Source organism: Aedes albopictus, chromosome 2 (genome assembly GCF_035046485.1).
Source record: "Aedes albopictus strain Foshan chromosome 2, AalbF5, whole genome shotgun sequence".
NCBI lineage: Eukaryota > Metazoa > Arthropoda > Insecta > Diptera > Culicidae > Aedes > Aedes albopictus.
The window spans coordinates 323,550,838-323,571,395 of NC_085137.1; the positions used below are offsets into that span (position 1 = coordinate 323,550,838).

At 37.2% G+C, this 20,558-nt stretch overlaps 1 protein-coding gene across 1 annotated transcript; it reads right to left on the reverse strand.

Annotated features, from left to right (window-relative positions):
• Positions 1 to 328: 328 nt before the first annotated feature.
• On the reverse strand, positions 329 to 19,213 carry LOC109403064 (zinc finger protein 26-like). Its single transcript, XM_019675804.3, has 6 exons — positions 18,766 to 19,213; positions 17,497 to 18,517; positions 16,750 to 16,862; positions 16,155 to 16,689; positions 568 to 802; positions 329 to 504 (listed from the first exon to the last, which is right to left on the reverse strand). Exons 1-6 carry the CDS (start codon positions 18,837 to 18,839, stop codon positions 335 to 337), a joined length of 2,148 nt encoding a protein of 715 aa, XP_019531349.3. The 5' UTR covers positions 18,840 to 19,213; the 3' UTR covers positions 329 to 334.
• Positions 19,214 to 20,558: the final 1,345 nt, after the last annotated feature.

Here is a 20,558-nt window from a genome sequence, read left to right on the forward strand (position 1 = left end):
CTGTCTCGCCGGAGGGCCATCGTGCCAGTTCTGTTTAAGTAAAGTAATCGCCAAAAATACATCTCAAATCTATAGGATTTCACAATATACAAGCAAATGAATCCAATTAGTGCAGTGAAACCTGGTGTAACATGCCCCCCTCTCCTCAGCATAAAACGACCGTATGTGTTTTTACTTTTGTAATTAAAAAAAAATAAGCAGTTAACCAAAAACATAACCCCAGAAACTTCTTTGTTCAAAGATCTAGCACAACTTTTTTTAAGTCCCTAAAATCATTAGGAGTCGTTTTGCCACAGGGGTGCGTATTATCCCAGAATTCTCTAGATGCTTTCTTTTAAAAAATCTCTCTTTTTTCATCAGTATTCACAAACTGTATCGAATATTGTATGAATTTGACATCATCGTCATCCTCCTCTTCAATTACCTCAGACATTGTACTTTGTTCCTCCAGAACTATACTATCTGCATTTGCAGCTGGGTATCTTTGGAGTGATTGTAAAAGAACTGAAAAAAAGAGCAAATGTGTTACACATCAATCCTTGATATACTTAGCCAACTAAATCTCACTTGACTCTCCCCGATGGTTGGTTTTGATGTGTGAGGCTAAAGCACTGTTCGACGCGAACGATTTCGGGCATTCCATACACCCGAATGGCCGTTCCTTCGTGTGAGTCCGAATGTGGATTTGTAAAGTAGATGGCCGGTCGAAGGACTTGTTGCAATATTCACAGATAAACATTTTAGGCTGAACGTTCCGCACGTGAATGTTGTGTTTCTTACCCAGGTGTACTTCTAGGTTAACCTACAGTCAAGGAATGGCGTTTGGGTTAATGAAATTCAAAAATGAGGGATTCTGTTATCAAACAAAGTTTTGCCGGCAGGTCTCTAAATGTGGTTTACATAAATTTCAATCAAGATAAGAGTTGCTGATCATGTGTAGAGTATTGATCCGAACTCCAATGGGTTGAACTAGAGATGTTTTCCAGAGGCTGCATAAACCAGGAGTGTAAGATGCTATCTCCACGCCCACACAAGCATGCCCACCTGCGCGTCATCTAGTGTTTGTTCTAAATTGTAAACATCTTTTGTTCAATTGTTTAAATATAACATGTTGATGTCGCAGAGGTTCGGAGACGAAGAATAAGGTGGATAGCCGGTTGATTTCAACTAGAATTTAGATAGCGTATTAGGGCCTGTCTACGTAGACTCTTAAGGGAGGACGGAGGGGACGGGGTGTGGCGGATCTGGCCAAAGTCTACGCTCCATACAAATTTCGAAAATTTAGTATGGACAAAATTCTACGAGGGGAGGGAGGTTTCTGAGATGGCCAAAAATGAGTCATATATTTTAATACTAGCTGCTCAAAAATTGCCTGATATTGTAAATCTTCATAAAACTATGTCTTGTATTGCTTTTTTGAGTGATTCCTGGTCTTTTTGGTATCCATACATGTATGTATAAGGATTCAAAATATAATCAAATTAAAAAATATTTTGTATGGGAAAATTTTAATTTTCATTTTTCATTTTGCAGCATTTGGTGGGGCAATGAGAGCGCAAGTCAGTCCAAAGCCGATGATAAGGAGGGGTAATGGCTGAATAGTCTTTGCTGACCACATAAACGCCATGGGATAGGATAAGGGTATTTTGGTGTGGGATTAGGGTGTTGGTACAGACTTGACGATATCAATGCTGTTCAGATGCAAAATAATTTTAAGGCTCAGTGAACCGCATACCTTCCAAAACCAAAAAAAAAACAATAACTCATAAAATACCAAGCAAGTCACAGAAATCAAAAGCACCCGATTGATTGATTGATGGATTTGTCTGTATTTAAGAGACTTTCAGCCCTTGGCTGGTTCGTCTCTCCCTCGATTGTTTATTTGTCAATTATAATAAACAGAAACGCCAGTCACCCCGGAAAATATTACTTCAGTTCTGGAAAATATATTATCCCCAATTAAGCCTTTAATCGAATTGTCCGCATGGTCTGGTAGTTCCCCTACTAGGTGAGAATCAGTCATTGCCATACATTAAATGCTAGACATGACCCCATGGATAGCATATGCATATGTAAAAGCTTTTCTGATGTGACTTTCCTATTAGGTAATTCTCTCATCTTATGTTTGTCTTCAAAACCTTGTCAAGCTTAGAAAATTGAAGTTAATAAACAATACATTACATGGTTTGAATTCCCATAGAATGAGATCATTCATTCGCACTACAACACCATGGGAGATAATATTACATTGCATGATTACTGTTTGAATTTGATTATACATTCAGCTATTCTAATCATTACTGCAAAGCACATCGGCCACATGCCTGAAATCAAAGTTTCCTAGAAGATATAGTCCAAGCCCAGGGATTTTGTATGGGAAAATTTTGCCATTTACCGTGCCATGTGCCATGCCCTAATACCGTGACCTTAAGAATGCTCTTCACTTCAAAGAGCCCTGTAAAAATCAATTATTCGTGTTTCTTGATTTTTCAAACGCTATATTATTGGTTATTCTGTGTATTATGTATAATAAATATAATTAATAATATTCCAAATGTTTAAACCATTGTTAAAAACAAAATGGTAAAACATAGCATTGTGCCTAATACCGTGTATGTGACCCGCGTACATTGGTGGTCCTTTGAATCATCACTATATCAATCATACTAAGTTCATACTTAAAATAATCTGTGCGTTAAACGTTGCCTAGAGGTTTGTACAATTGATTCATAAAGTAAAAAAGTATCAATAATATTTTCAGCTTGCAGTTTTAGCCGAAACACGGTATTTGGAACACAAAAGGAACCATGCCCTAATACCGTGTATTGGTACTTCGCACTCACATTTTGTGAATATTTTTAATTGCTTGTTTTTGTAAATATGTGCCAAATTTATTACGCCTAACTTAAGAAGGTTTAATATGCTAATGATTGAATTAGTTACTTAGTTAAAAAAATAATACACTTAGTAAAATATTTGAGTTTTTTGTCAAATACACGGTATTAGGAGGCACACGGTATTAGGGCATGGCACGGTATTTTCAAAAAATCATAGCTCAGAAACTAAAAAAAAACATACATCTCTGATTTTTTTATATATTACGACAAATTTCCTGAATTTTCTGATATAAATATAAATATAGAATACCGATTTGGCTTTGAGGCCATTAAAACGTGAAAAAACTAATATGTTCGCACAAAAACACAATTTGGCCCATTCAACGTTTTCATAAAAACTAGAATAATATAGCTTTCAAGCAAAAAAAAAAGTTTAAAATCGGTTAAGGACAAACGTCTTGAAATCCCGCTTCAACAGTGCATCAGAACTTCAGACACACAAATCTCAAGAAGCAAGCTTCAAACAACAATGCATTTTATTATTCTGTTCTTGCTCACTTGTAATAAGCTTAGAATAAAAAGCTCAGGTGCGCTGGTTTTGTTTACGAAGAGATTTGTGCTTTCGAAATCGTGAGTAGGTGCCAAAGTCGGTCATTATGGCGGCCATTTTAGGATTCTAACAAGTCTGTTCTTAACTGGTTCAAAAGCTATGGTTTTTTAATATTTTAAGTTTTTAAAAACCTTGATTTTTAGGACCACCCTATCTGAAAATTGGTCACCCTTAAGACGAAATAAAAAATACGGGTCTAATTATTTCCGATGAACTACAAACCCACCAAGTTTCACGATAATCGGAGTTGCACTATATCGTTTTTTGTATGGAATGGCTGTATATAAAAATGAATTTCTGTCTGTATGTCTGTCTGACCGTTATGCATTCGGAAACTACTGAACCGATCGGTTTGAATTTTTGTATGTGGGTACTTCTGGGGCCAGGTTCTTGGCTTGCTGTGAGACCTCCCCGGTCTCTGGAACGGGGAGCTCCCATACAGATAACTTTGCGGGGGACGTCCCTATGGAGCTGTATGTCAAAAACACAGTAGACAGGAAGTATGACGTTTGCCGGGACAATAAATATTTATTGACCGATGATCAAGATTAACAATAAAATCATGATTTTAAGCCATTAAGGCACTCCTTTCGTCAAAGCTGCGGTATTTCAATCACACACGCACGATGTATGTAGATTTTTAGCATACAAAGAATTTTGATAATAATACTTTACAGCCCTGAGGTATGGCTGGTCAATGTATAGGTTTTTAAGCGGTGTTACGTCAAAATTTATGAAATATATTCAAATACAGAACAAGTTCCAATTATAAAATTCTGTATGGTCTCTGTACTCCTGAATATCTTTCAAATGAGACTAAAAGATAGTAAATCAGTTCACAGACGCCTGAGTTTCACCTGGTTGAAGTTTGCGTTGTAACGTCACGAAAAAAAGTTCTGTGGAACAGAACAAAGCTCTCTGGCTTGGACGGCTTCTGCAGTGGACAAACGTAGTTCTATATACAAAACTATTTCCTTCTCGTTATGCATGAGCTCTTTTATTAAGGTATCGTGCAAAAATTGCGTACCATTATGACCCGTTCGTAAACTAAGTAGACTCTTGAGGAACGGGGGAGGTGGTGTTTGGCCAAAATCTACACTGTACAAATTCCAAAAAAAAAAATGTAAATATACTGTGATCTTATAAAATTTTGAAGTCGTAATCAAATGCCACTTAAACCGATAATGTCTATGATATCCAAGACAAACAAATGAAACACTAACAAAATTACCATCTCATATACATATCTCAGGGTATTGATAACTTCTAGAGTTGGTGTCTTCAGCGAAGTTGTTAGGTTGGTCAAAGACTTACTAAACAGTCGATGAATAGTTTGGTTTAAAGTTAAACCAACAGGCGGCGCTAAAGAACTTACACTCCCGTTCAAAAGTTTGGGGTCACCCCCTCAAAAACATGTCATTTTTTAGACCCATATCTCCGCCAATTTGCGTCCGATTTCAAAACCCTAGGTTTAATTCAAAAGATAATAAGTCAAAGAAACTTTAAACATGATTTAAAAGAAACTTTTTCAAAAAAATTTGTGAGTAAACTTAACCCAAAGTTGTCAAATTTTCTAAAAAATGAATATAAACTTACGGCAGTGTCGCTGGAAGTTGGGTCGACCAAATTTTAAGATGAGAGCGGTAATATGACCCATTTTCTATTAGCTTTCAACTGCTTTTTACAGAACTTAGCTAAAAAATCTAGAAAAACAGTTATTAAGTTAATTAATCCTTGATGTCATCGACCAAAAGTTTGGGGTCACCCCTCAATATGATGTATCGGCCAAAAGTTTGGGGTCACTTTCGTAAAACATGGAAAAGTGATTTGGTGATATCTTCGTCATCTGTAGTTCAATTTTAATTCTTTTTGGCTCATTTCAAAGATAATTGACTAAATTTACGTTTGATGTCTTCAACTTAACGTATTTAACGATTTTTGTATATAAAAATGTTATGTAAAGTTAGCACATTTTACCACGCTTCAAAAAATGAGGCAACTTTACGTTAAGTTTTAGTATGTAAATTTCAATAAATATGTGTTGTTCAATGTCTATGCAGTATCATTCATTTTGTTTAAAATAAGCCAAGAAGAGTTAAAATTGAATGAAAGATGACAAAGATATCAACAAATCACTTTTCCATGTTTTACGATAGTGACCCCAAACTTTTGGCCGATACAGCATTTTGAGGGGTGACCCCAAACTTTTAGTCGATGACATCAAGGATTAATTTACTAAATAACTTTTTTTCTAGATTTTTTAGCTAAGTTCTGTAAAAAGCAGTTGAAAGCTAATAGAAAATGGGTCATATTACCGCTCTCATCTTAAAATTTGGTCGACCCAACTTCCAGCGAAACTGCCGTAAGTTTATATTCATTTTTTTAGAAAATTTGGCAACTTTGGGTTAAGTTTACATACAAAATTTTTTGAAAAAGTTTCTTTTAAAGCATGTTCAAAGTTTCTTTGACTTATTATCTTTTGAATGAAACCTATGGTTTTGAAATCGGACGCAAATTGGCGGAGATATGGGCCTAAAAAAATGACATGTTTTTGATGGGGTGACCCCAAACTTTTGAACGGGAGTGTACAAATTTTAAACTTTGCCTATCTTAGGATGGTTTCTTCGGCAAAGTTGTTGTAGTTAGTCAAGGACTTGCAGTGGATTAAGCATTAGATGCGAGATTTCGCCACTAGAAGACGCTAGTTTCCATTTTGCAAAAACTGGCAAGGGATTAAAATTTCTCAAAAAGTATTATACAAGGTGGAACTTTTTTTTCACTTTGGACATATTGTATTCGAATCAAATGGTAACCAAATACCACACAGCAAAAAAATATGAAAGTTAACGTCAGCCGAACAGCCCACTACTGGTCAGACTGTTTGTTTACAGATTTTAAAGCATATACGCTTTAAATTTACATGCATCTGTTATAAAACATGCCAGTCACTCTCCGTCATCAGCTAAACAAACGGCTGCCCGCAGCTGTGGCGGTTTCCCCGTTGTCTCTCTCAGTACTCTTTGCAGCAGCCGGAGCATGTGCATTATGGTAGAAGCAGTTTAACTTCGACTATCTGCTATTCAACAAACTGAGATAGCCGAGAGAGCTCGGGCGTGCTACTCACGCCCCAAGGATCTGAGTTCAATTCTCGCTCGGAGCTCAATCTATATATATAAAAATGCAGTGGTATACGTGGGACCGCGCATAACTTGCGAACGGAAGGCCCGATTTTGGTCGTCTTAGTTTTGTTCTGTTACACTCAGGCAAATAAACCTAAGATTATCATAAGGGTCTTACTTATGAAATGGCCTTTAAACAATTCATAATGACTAGATTGAATTTCATAAGGTCGGTCTATGACGCAGAATCGACTCACTGTTTGGCTTTTATACACATTTAGCAAGGCGATATTCTCAAGCGTCGATAGCCGCGTGGGTTGGGCACGAGCTCAGTGATCTCGAAGTTCATGGATCGATTCCAGTCTGCATCATTTTACGATTTTTCTGCTCTTTTCATAAGTTTATCTTATGTAATTAGGTCATAATAAGCATGTTCAATTTTCATAATGTATTCTTATGGCATCCATACTTTACAGTTATGGCTAAATTTCATAAGGTATTTTGATGAATTTCGGTAGTTTACTTCGCTGAGCGTAGTTTTCACCCAAGGAAGGTTTATGGGGCAAAAAACATGGAAAAATTGAGAGTTTTTGAAAATCGATCTTCCATACATTTTATGACCGGGGGATTGGTCTTGGATAGAAACTTTAAACGTCAAAAAACGCAGTAGGCAAGACAAAGTTTGCCGGGTACAGCTAGTGTTTCTTTATATTTTCTAACAGATATCTGCAATGTAATTTTAAGATCGCACATTCGATCCGTCATAATCTTACAGGTTTTTTTCGAACTGCGCAATACAATAACACGGTGTGCCAAAAACCGTTATTAACAAATAAAAATGTCCACTCAAATGGGACCCGGCATTCGAAAGATATACTATTCTAGTATCTTCTCTGAAAATTTGAAAATGTTCCATCGAGGGAAACAAAAGTTTATGTTATTTGAAGGTTTTGAGCCATTTCTATAGGATTTTCTTATACATATGAGTAAATATGAGCGCACGGTGTGCCTGAAACCGCTAATAACAAATAAAAATGTACACCAAACTGAAACCCGGCATTCGAAAGACATACTATTATAGCATCACCTCCGAAAATTTGAAAATGTTTTATAGAGGGAAACCAAAGTTTTTACTGTTTGAAGATTTTCCTCTATTTTCATAGAATTAGCTCATATACGGGAATATTGTCATACGGTGCTTTTCATATCATAAACAAATAATAACACTGCTCAACAAAATTAAAAAAAAAACTTTGTATTATGAGATGAGAAAAAAAGAACAGTGTTTTGGAACCCTAGAGAAGTGTCATAGGGCCGATTTCTTCACCTCGGCTTAACCGTTAAGCCAGGCTTACCCATACAGTTAAGCCTGGCTTAACGCTTAATCCAGGGTGAAGAAATCGCCCCATAGTGGAAAAATTTTCGAAAAATATTGGAACGGGACTTCACAGTTCAAGACCGAAGTTTGAATTGAGAACTTGAGGTGTTCAATTCAGTAACAAATTTTGAAAACGACGTATAATCAATGGTGTAGCCACAGACAAACAGACGTAACACTCTCATAATTCCTACCGTACACCGATTTAACGGTCTTTTTCAAAATTTGATAGTTGGCCAACTGCCCAACCGTAGCGCTCGCATAGTTTTTGTTCAAGTTTGGCGTTTACTCACTACCGCCACCTAGTTGGTGGTCGGCCAAACATAGTCCTTTTAGCATTGGGAGAATATGTTTCCGTGACTATGATTTGAATCGAAAAATGTTCGAAGTGTTACGTCTGTTTGTCTGTGGTGTAGCATTGATTATACGTCGTTTTCAAAATTTGTTACTGAATTGATATACGCATTAGGGTTTCTAGGGTCCCAAACCCCTATTTTTTTCTCATCCCATATCGCGAACTAGTGTTGAACGGTGTCATGAGTTTCACAAATTCCAAAAGTACAATTAATATTCAAGCAACTTCTTTGAAAATTTGGCAACATTTCATTGAGAGGAATGTCAATTACCGTAGTATGAGAATCGAATTAATATTTCATAGTTCTACCTGCTACTCGGATACAAATAAAAATGTGGCACGCCGTGAGCGTTGATTACATATAAGCTTTCTATGAAATTGGCTTTTTAAGCGATGTTGAGATAATTCCATATTCTGAATCTGCACGCCAAACTGAGCCGAAATCCAAATTTTCATAAATTTTGTAGCCCGGGAACTTATTTTAAAATCAATTTGAAGTTTGTATGGGAGCGATTTGTCGAATCACCCCTCGTTGGATTTTGTACTGGGCGGAGCTGTCAAGCAGTTGCCCAGCGGTCAAAAGGTGATTTCGAAAAATCTCTTTGAATTTGATTTTAGGTATCAAATTAAAGTTCTAAAAATCTGAAAAAAATCATAGTGGCTCAGAAAAAGGTGCTCTTTCGTATAAAATCAAAAAATGAATACTTTTTTCATAATTTAAATACCCAATTTGAAGGGATTACGGGGTTTAATTTGTAGGGAACTGTGGGGTTCCTAGGAGTCTTCTATTGAGTAATTTTTAAACGGTGATAATATACAGGTACTGAAATTTTCAAGCTAATATATTGAAAGTTACAGACAAAACCTTACTATATGCATCAAAACAGAGAAAACCAAAATTAAAATTTGTTTGTTGAAGATGTTTACCATTTTCATTATGTTTTCACCAGTTGCTCATTTTGCCCCACCCTACTACCAATTCTTTGAAGCATATTTTTTCAACGAAATAATTATACAAATAGTTGAAAAGTATTACAAGTACATTTCATTGGCCTAGGGAATATCAAGAAAATCGATAGATGCCCACTAAGTTGTGATTTCGATTCCCAAAACCTTATTTTAGGTCACCTGATTCTTATAATATTTTCCCAGTACATGACCACTTTACGCATTTTGATAAATTTTTCAAGGTAAACGGATTTTTTTAAATAATGTTTTGTCATCAACTCATAGGATTTTAGATAATTAGACTACAATCAAGCAATTTGTTTTGTTAACTTGAAGATTTACAGTGCAAATGACGAATCTCGCGCCAACTCGACCAGTGGTTGGCAACACCCTCTCAGATCTCTCAGTTTCATCGAATTGAATGAAACTTGGTGGGCATAAAGACTAGGTTTTTATAAGCAACTTTGCATACTTAAATTTTCGAAAATCTTCAAGAGTAACATTTGAAGAGGGCCTAACTTTTTTTCGAAGAATTTTTTAAAATCGATGTAACTCAAAAATGACAAGACCTATAGAAAAGTGTTGTATGGGGGACTTTTAAAGAATTGTCCAAGCTTTCATGAAAAAATATTTTAAAAATTCTAAATACATTTTTACACGCTAAAAAATATATTTTTAAAATTAAAAGTCAATTTACAGAAAATGCCCACTTTTTTTATGTTTTGAAATTTTTTTCCAAGAAAGTCAATATTGTTGCCTAACTTTCCTCCATACATCACAAGATGGGCACTTTTAAGGAAAAAAAGTTTTTCTAACAAAAACTTTTTCATGTTATTTTTTTTAGCGTGTTGCGCATTAACTCGTACAGGATGTATCAAGAATCCTTATACCCATTTAATAACACTCAATGGGCATTACAACTTTGTTTGATTGGGTGCCTTCTTTTTCTTGGCGTTACATCCTAACTGGAATAGACCCTGTCTCTCAGCTTGTTTTGATATTTCAATGCTTAAAACAGCATTCTGTTTGCTGAAATTGTATTATTGTGTGCCTAGAACCAGTGAACTAACATCATTATTAGAAGCGAATGATAAAGAATCGGTTTTATTTCAACAATGGCTAACCACTGATCGATGCAATTTGGAAACTATTACTAAGACTATAGACGAGTTTGTTCCGTATTTTGTAGAAAAAGTTGATAAGCTTATAACTCATGATTTCATTTATAAAGAACAATCCTCATTTTTGCGGGATAAAAAAGAATCTCTTAAACAGGGTGAAGTATTGACAATTTGTGACTTTTCAGAAAATTATTCATTTATCATTCAAAATTCAGCTCAAGGTTACCATTGGAAAAATTCTCAAGCTACCATTCACCCCTTTGAAGTGTACTACAGAAAAGAAAATAAGTTGGAAAACTTGAGCTTTATAATAATATCTGAAGTACTTACACACGATACAACAGCAGTTCAGTTATTTATATCAAAACTGCTGGATTTCATTAAACAATCGATTGATTTCTCAAAAATTACTTTCATGTCAGATGGAGCAGCAGCTCATTATAAGAACAAAAAAAAATGCCAGTTTGTGCAATTTTCGGTCCAATTATCGATTGGAAGCAGAATGGCACTTCTTCGCAACTTCACATGGCAAAGGTTCATGTGACGCTGTTGGAGGTACTCTCAAGCGAATGGCAAAACGAGCAAGTCTTGCTCGAGATTAAAAACACAATCACAACTCCTCGAGAACTGTATGACTGGGCAGTTAAACAGTCAAAATTGAATTTCTGCTTTATTTCAAATGAACAATATGCAAAAATGACGGATGAACTTGAAGAACTATACACATACAGTCACGTAAAAACAATACCTGGTACACAAAAATTTCATTCATTTGTGCCAATTTCTGAAAATCAAATTGAAGCGAAGAAGTTTTCGAATTCAAAAGATAATCCAAAAAAGTTTACTTTGTTTCAGATAGACTAAATATCTAATATTCAAAAAACGTTACAATAGAATGTATAAAAGAAGGATGTATATATTGTAGAAAAGAAAATAATTGAATACACATATACATATGTACATATTTCATCAATACACAAGCGTTTTCATTGATATAAAACCCTAAAAGCAAATTTGTCTTGAGCCCTTTCTAATATCAAGTACGTTTTCAATGTCAAGCACGTTAACATATTAAAAAAGTAGTTGAGCCCATTAAGTTTTAATGGATTGTCATTAGGATTTTGGATACATTACTGTACAAGTTAATGCACAACACGCAAAAAAATAAAATGAAAAAGTTTTTTTTAGAATTTTTTTTTCCTTAAAAGTGCCTATCTTGTGATGTATGGAGGAAAGTTAGGCAACTATATTGTCTTTCTTGGGAAAAAAATTCAAAACATAAAAAAGTGGGCTTTTTCTGTAAATTGACTTTTAATTTTGAAAAGATATTTTTTAGCGTGTAAAACATTTTTTTATATTTTTTAAATATGGTTTCTTGAAAGCTTGGACAATTCCCTAAAAGTCCCCCATACATCACTTTTTTAAACAACTTATCATATTCGAGTTATATTGTTTGTGAAAAAACGGCTAATGCGCAACACGCTAAAAAAACTAACATGAAAAAGTTTTTGTTAGAAAAACTTTTTTTCTTTAAAAGTGCCCATCTTGTGATGTATGGAGGAAAGTTAGGCAACAATATTGACTTTTTTGGAAAAAAATTTCAAAACATAAAAGAGTGGGCATTTTCTGTAAATCGACTTTTAATTTTAAAAATATATTTTTTAGCTTGTAAAAATGTATTTAGAATTTTTAAAATATTTTTTCATGAAAGCTTGGACAATTCTCTAAATGTCACCCATACATCACTTTTTTGTACATCTTATCATATTCGAGTTATTTTTTGTGGAAAAAAAACGGTTAAAGAACTTTGACTCTTTTTAAATGTTAGTCTAGGTTAATTTTGAAAAAACAAAATACGCAAAGTTGCTTGAAAAGGTAAAGTCTTGAAACCTACAAAATTTCATAACATTCTGAGGGGGTGCTGCCAACCCCGAAGACGAGTTGGTGCGAAATTCGTCAAATACAAGGTGCTCATTATGCCCCGCCTACCCCTAAATTGAAATTTTCGACAGAAAAATGTAAATTATCAACTTAACGTCAGCCGAGCAGCCCACTACTTACACTACCCGTCAGAAGTACGGACTCACAAAAAGTATTATTCTGTTATTCTGTTATAATCAACGCACCCCCGGGCCGTGGCCAATCTGCGTTGTTTCGCTGGGCGATACGTCTACCAGTAGACTTGTATCTGCCCTATGCTAAACCGATTAGCATAGCAAGTCCACAGACAAACAGACGTAACACTTGCGAAATTTCCATCGACCACGCTTTTAACGATCATTTTAAATTATCATAGTTGTGGCTTTCACAACCAGAGGCGCGCGCATCGTTTTTCTATGCGTTTGACGTTTCACACTAGCGCCTTCTGTTGACGATATGGCACAACACAGTGATTCGTGCAACTTTTCCACCAGGTGATGGTAGTGTGGACTGGGCGATGAATTTCCATGAAAATCGTTCAAGGTGTTACGTCTGTTTGTCTGTGGCAAGTCCTTTCCACTGATGAGTAGGCTCGAATGTCCCGCCCCTCCCTATAACCCATAGGGGGAAATAAGGAGTTTCCAGCTTCAAGTATTGTATTGATTATGACACCAACTCTTTCTATTCCTTGGGAAAAAAATCACTAGACTTGGATTATCAGACTACTATTAATAATGAACATAACTAAGATACAAGTTTACATACACAATTGTAAAAGCAGTGTTAGATAATTTAATTTTTTTTGTCTGTATTAACGAGATTTTTAACCCTAGGTTAGTTCATCTCGGGACCCACTTTTTACTTCCCTTCCGAAGGAAGAACCCACATTTTGTGAGTATGTCAGGAGTGGGATTCAATCCCAGGTCCTCGGCGTGATAGTCAAGTGTTCTAACCACCACACCAGGTCCGCTCCACGAGATAATTTAAAGTGAATTGAAAAATGCAAATAAGATAAATTGTAAACTATTCCGCGGCGACACGAATGCTTCAATAGTGTCATAAATAAACGCGCAAACAAACAAATCATTGATATTGAAGAATATGCATATCTATTAGCAAAGTAGTAGAAAGAGTTGGGTGCCTAATTATAAAATTGTTGTACTTATCTTGTGTGTTTCGGACAAGTCCCGTTTGTGTTGGCCATTGGGACACTTTTTGCTTCAAAACGGTCGTTTCTGGAATGGAAAGAGAATAATTGGCCGCACAACTCCGCAAATGGGCGGCCCGCACATATTAATATGATGTTGCAATGATTGAAAATAATAGAGTATAATTGTTAATCTATATGAATACAGCTACTAGTTCAGGTTTCTCACCCTCCACGATTCTCTAGATACTGTTATAGCGTGTTTGTTGTAAATTTGTTGATAAGTGAAACCTCCAGTAATTCAAAATTCAATGTAGCGAAGATCATGAGCGGATAGCAATCATTGATAATAATAGTGATTATTTTAATATGGCTTAACAAAAATTACTATTCAATTATTTAAAATCGGATACGTCAATAAAATTATTGTTCATAAAATTAACCATGCGAATAATAACATGATTTAAGAGCTCTCGTGTTTCAATCAATGCTGTCATACTGTCTACCAAATCTTACAGAGAGGATTGATGAAGTTATGTAGATATTGGTTATATGAACTACTACTATTTACCATCTTTGAATGGATAGTGTAACTACAGAAAACTACGGAAGAGGTAGCGGCTATTGAATTAACCTGAGTTACGTGTAGTCAACTAACTGTTCGATCAAGTGACAGTGGCTAAAATCATGTTGGAGGCATCAGAAATCGAGTTGATTTATTAGGCATTTTTGAGTCCGATCATTAACCCAAGAACTAATTTTTTAACGAATTTTGTTTCAATTAATATTCTACTACATAATTTTACTATGATGAATTATATGCCAACGTCAATTCTATCACAGACTCCAGACATCTAACAATAAACAATGACCCAGTGCTAACCAGTTTGGCACCTTGCCAGGGGGACTTGGCCTTGTATCTACAGCTCAGAGATCAACTCAATTCCGTCAACACAGCAAACTGTTCACGATACTCTTTTGTGATACTTTGACGGAATATTATTGGAATAATCTTCTGAGACACACAATCCGGGCAAATTGGATTGTCAGATAATCAGTGCCCTTTCAGCACCAGGTGTCACATCTCGATCATTGATATACAGGAGTATAACAATTACAAGATGTGATAGGCCGGAAGATTTGGTAAGCAGCTCCCCCCAAGTACGGACTCACAAAAAGTATTGCAACAATATTGCATCACCCTGAATCACCTCGATATCTCTAAAACCAGAACACCTACAAAAATGCCACCTTCAGAAAAGTTGTTGTTTTTGGTCTTCTGAATAACTCCTGAAGACAGCATCTTTGTAAGTCCTCAGGTTTTGGAAATATCGAGGTGAGTCAGGGTGATGCAATATTGTTGCAATACTTTTTGTGAGTCCGTACTTATGACGGGTAGTGTACATGCATCTGCTATAAACCATGCCAGTCACTCTCCGTCATCAGCAAAACAAACGGCTGCCCGCAGCTGTGGCGGTTTCCCCGTTGTCTCTCTCAGTACTCTTTGCAGCAGCCGGAGCATGTGCATTATGGTAGAAGCAGTTTAACTTCGACTATCTGCTATTCAACAAACTGAGATAGCCGAGAGAGCTCGGGCGTGCTACTCACGCCCCAAGGATCTGAGTTCAATTCTCGCTCGGAGCTCAATCTATATATATAAAAATGCAGTGGTATACGTGGGACCGCGCATAACTTGCGAACGGAAGGCCCGATTTTGGTCTTCTTAGTTTTGTTCTGTTACACTCAGGCAAATAAACCTAAGATTATCATAAGGGTCTTACTTATGAAATGGCCTTTAAACAATTCATAATGACTAAATTGAATTTCATAAGGTCGGTCTATTATGACGCAGAATCGACTCACTGTTTGGCTTTTATACACATTTAGCAAGACGATATTCTCAAGCGTCGATAGCCGCGTGGGTTGGGCACGAGCTCAGTGATCTCGACGTTCATGGATCGATTCCAGTCTGCATCATTTTACGATTTTTCTGCTCTTTTCATAAGTTTATCTTATGTAGTTAGGTCATAATAAGCATGTTCAATTTTCATAATGTATTCTTATGGCATCCATACTTTACAGTTATGGCTAAATTTCATAAGGTATTTTGATGAATTTCGGTAGTTAGTCGCTGATCGAAATTGCAAGAAAACGATAAGAGCTAGAAGTTTGGTGTTAAAGAACGAATAAAAGAGTGGAACAGGAGCCACAACTTTGCCAAAGAAATAATTTTAGTTTAGTACGCATGTTTCAAAGATAATTGACAAAAACAAATTAAAACACACTATTTTGAGCAATTTTGCTCCAGAAAACTTAGTTATTTAACTAAACCAATCGATTCGAAGAAGCCATTTGATAGAAAATTCAATAATCTTTCGGATAAGGGTAAAAAAATTGCGATAAGTTCGACCATTTTCAAGTTATAGCCAGTTGAGTCAATGAGAGTCAAAAACATGGGAAGTTCAATAACTACGTAACGGTTGAGATTTGACCATATGCGTAGAACAATTTTTTTCATCATTTATGGTCCTCTATCACCCTTTTAAAAGTTTGCACTCAGGAACCTAACACCCTGTATACTGTCGTATCCCGACAGTAGCCATCAAGACGGCCATCGAGGCTAACCCTTACATTTTAAAAGCTACATACTTGTGACCATTCGACCCAGCTCTGTTGGAACCAGAAAAAAATCTGAAATGCTGAAAAAAGTTCAACCTACCTTCTGGGAAAATGACGTATCACATTGTGTGCATTTGTAAGGTTTTTCCTGAGTATGAACACGCGCATGTTTATCCAGCAAACTTTTGTAGAGGAACTGCCGCGGGCAACTGGCGCAAACGAAAACCTTGGGGTGCAGCTTTCGTTTGTGTTTCTTCAGTAGCTTTTCGGTCTTGAACGTTTTCAGACACACCGCGCAGCGGTACATTCCGTCATCGACTGTGATCGTATCCTCGTCTCCTTGCACAATCAGCTCGGCGTTTTCGTTCTGAGCTATCATGTCTATGCACTCCTGGAGGGATATTTCGGTTTTATGCTGCGATTTGATATGCTCGTAATAGTTGGTTATGTCTGCGAAACGTTCGGTGCACAGCGTACAGGCATGGGGTAACTTTTTCCAATGCGTTTTCAAGTGAATCTTTAACTCGCTCAATCGGATGCATTTCTTATCACACACGGAACAACTGTACTTTTTCACCGGTACCTCTCCCGTGTGTATTCGGCGATGTATCGAAAGGTTGATTTTTTGTGAAAAACTGAAATTATGGATAAGTTTAGCATACGAGCGGTGGACAGATCAATGAATGTAAGGATACCTTTTACCACACTCGTCACAAACATGAGGTTTCAAACCCGTGTGAACAAACAGGTGTTTCTTCAGAGCGCTTTCGTATTGAAAGCCCTTGTTACAGTACGTACAAAAGTGTTTCTGAAACGAAAAATTATACCGCCGTGATAACTTTTTTTTTGTCTGTATTAACGAGATTTTTAACCCTAGGCTAGTTCATCTCGGGACCCACGTTTTACTTCCCTTCCGAAGGAAGAACCCACATTTTGTGAGTATGTCGGGAGTGGGATTCGATCCCAGGTCCTCGGCGTGATAGTCAAGTCACAGACAAACAGACGTAACACCTTGAACGATTTTCATGGAAATTTATCGCCCAGTCCACACTACCATCACCTGGTGGAAAAGTTGCACGAATCACTGTGTTGTGCCATATCGTCAACAGAAGGCGCTAGTGTGAAACGTCAAACGCATAGAAAAACGATGCGCGCGCCTCTGGTTGTGAAAGCCACAACTATGATAATTTAAAATGATCGTTAAAAGCGTGGTCGATGGAAATTTCGCAAGTGTTACGTCTGTTTGTCTGTGGTCAAGTGTTCTAACCACCACACCAGGTCCGCTCCGCCGTGATAACTTACAACACGCTGCCAAACGTGTTAAACTTTTTGGCTATGAAATGAACCCTGTTACTTAAGTGTGCAACGCATAATTTGGGAGTTTTTCGCGACTTGAAAAGTTCAGATTTAAACCAAATTGACCAATGGCAGTATCTACTTACATCTACTCTTTTCTCCTTGGAACTAGGTGCAAAGTGTTCATCAAGCACCTCAACCGAGCCGTAAACGCTTCCGCTGTCCCTCTCGATAAGCGATTCAGCATCCACTTCGCCTTCGAGTATCTGCGGGTGACTGCTTTCGTCGACCACTTCGCTTAACAAACATTCCGGACCGACAACGGCTTCCGTCACTTCCGATGTGGTGATCACGCTTGCCTCCTCGATCAAACTGTCCGTTCCAATCTCTGTTGGTGCCTCTTCCACAAACAGCGCATCACAATCATCCTGCTCTTCCTGCTCTGGCTGTTCTAGTTCTTCTTTAAGATCAAAATCGCCCGAAATTACCATTTCGAATTGATTCTCACTATCGTGCATCGGATCGCTTTCTAATTCCGCATCTTCCATTGCTGAGATGTCGTCTACTGGATCGACTTCGTTCTTCACTAGTGGTAACTTCGCCGATTCGCCTTCCAAGCTGCTCACCTGCTCGATAAGCTCATCATCGGATTCATCTTCGGACTGGAGAAAATAATACTTTCCATCTGCATACTCTATTCCGATGGCTTTTGGTGGTTTGTTCAACTCATCGTTATCGGAACCCGCCAACAGGACATTCGTCGAAACCGGGACATATTCGGGTACATCTGATCTTGCTTCGTTCGGAAAAATCATCATTCCGCCGCCGGGAGATTGAATCAAATTACTCTCATCGTCCACGAGATCACTAGCATCGGCAAAATCATGCAGCAAAGGATCCGGCTCGAGATTAGAATCTTCATCCACCATAACATTGGATAAATGGATCGCCGCTAAGTCTGGTTCTGCCGGAATCGGGAATACGGAAGGCACGGCAGACGGAAGCAAGAAGCGATACCCGTGCACGGGATGTTTCCCGAAAGCTTCCTCGGCAAAGTGGCAACTGCATATCCTGGTACTTACGGTTACTTCCAACCCCGGAAGTAGAGCAGCGTTTGCATTAAGGATATTTAACCATTCCAAACGGAGGATAATATCCGATGGAAAACTAAAACGTAAAAAAAAAATGTTAGATTCATCAGTTATCAGTTTTTCCTTGACCTGAAAAAAGGGTACTACCTACAGGCTTACGTATGTTCAATAAAAACCTATGTTCAATAAAAACCTAGTCCTTGACTTGGTTAAAAGTTAATGTAACTGACAGGTTTACGTTGAATAATAAATTACAATTACAATTAAAAATTACAATTACAATTACAGTTATAAAAAAAACTTAAGCTGCAGTGTAACACTTACCTGACAAAGAAAACAGATGTGCAATTGACCACATTCTCGTCGGTGTCACAGTTTTTAATGCAACAACGAATCATTTTGTTCACTTAAATTAATGAAGAACTCTTAATTTTTAAATTAAAAATGTTAATGTAAATACGTTCAGCACTAGAAACCTCGTAAAACTTTGTTGACATTTTCCGAGATTTTTGTTCACGCTTAACATTTATAAGCCAAAAATGTGTTAGGGTTACGGAAAATCAATCACACACTCATTGCGACATGTCGTGCATCCACATGAACATGCATTTTGCAATAATAATATTATCAGCCTTGTTTAGTATTAAGTGAATAGTAAACCTTACCAGGAAAAAATATACTTATTAAACAAAAGTGAGTGCAGTTTCAAAATCTTTCGACATGTTACTCATTTTTTGTATGCCATAGAACTTTGTCAACATTAGTAACTGTTCTCCGTGTGGACTTCAAAACATTATGCTGTCAGATCAGCTGCCTTCTGACAGCACAGTCGGGGGTTAGGAAACTTCAAAAAATATGGTGGGCGTCTTGACTTGATGTGACTGTGCGGCCTCGCACCTATATTTCATTTCATGAATTAAAAATGAGACTGCTGAAACACTTATGACAATAGAGTTAAGGGAAGTTTCAAAAATTACGTCCATCGTTTTTCGGGATTTCTAGACCCCCCCTCCCCCCTCTGTCACGCAATTTCCCTATACCCAATACACGTACTGTCACACTTTTCTAGACCCCCCCCCTCCCCCAAATGTTGGACGTAATTTTTGAACGTTCCCTAACACAGACAAACAGACGTAACACTTGCGAAATTTCCATCGACCACGCTTTTAACGATCATTTTAAATTATCATAGTTGTGGCTTTCACAACCAGAGGCGCGCGCATCGTTTTTCTATGCGTTTGACGTTTCACACTAGCGCCCTAGCGCCTTCTGTTGACGATATGGCACAACACAGTGATTCGTGCAACTTTTCCACCAGGTGATGGTAGTGTGGACTGGGCGATAAATTTCCATGAAAATCGTTCAAGGTGTTACGTCTGTTTGTCTGTGGAGTTAATAAGCTATAGAGGAAGAATGTCGCTGGCGTCGCTGCCGCAACATCTCTTGCTGGCGGAGATAGGCCGGGATATAAGTGTCAAAGCGAAAAAGTATGCAGTTTGACAGATAGATACCCGACATGTTTGCGAACGAGAACAAAGGGAACAACAGCGACATTTGTCCTCTATAGCACAGACAAACAGACGTAACACTTGCGAAATTCCCATCGACCACGCTTTTAACGATCATTTTAAATTTTCATAGTTGTGGCTTTCACAACCAGAGGCGCGCGCATCGTGTTTCTATGCGTTTGACGTTTCACACTAGCGCCTTCTGTTGACAATATTGCACAAGACAGTGATTCGTGCAACTTTTCCACCAGGTGATGGTAGTGTGAACTGGGCGATGGATTTTTATGAAAATCGTTCAAGGTGTTACGTCTGTTTGTCTGTGTCTATAGTTTCTTAACTCTATTCTACACATTCTACACATGGGATACAAGAATCACTGTACAATTGCGCTTGAAATGAGTGCCATACTGAAAATTCTCTCAGTTCAAGTCAGTCTTGTTAGAATTTTCTTGACACTGCGTACCGTTGTACAGAAATCACACTCGTACACAGTTAAAAATAATGTAATATGCCTCGATGTAAATGTTAAAGTTATGTAAAATATCCTATGTAATCGCTAATTTCGTATGCAATATTACATCGACTCGATGGTAATGTACATCTTCCCTT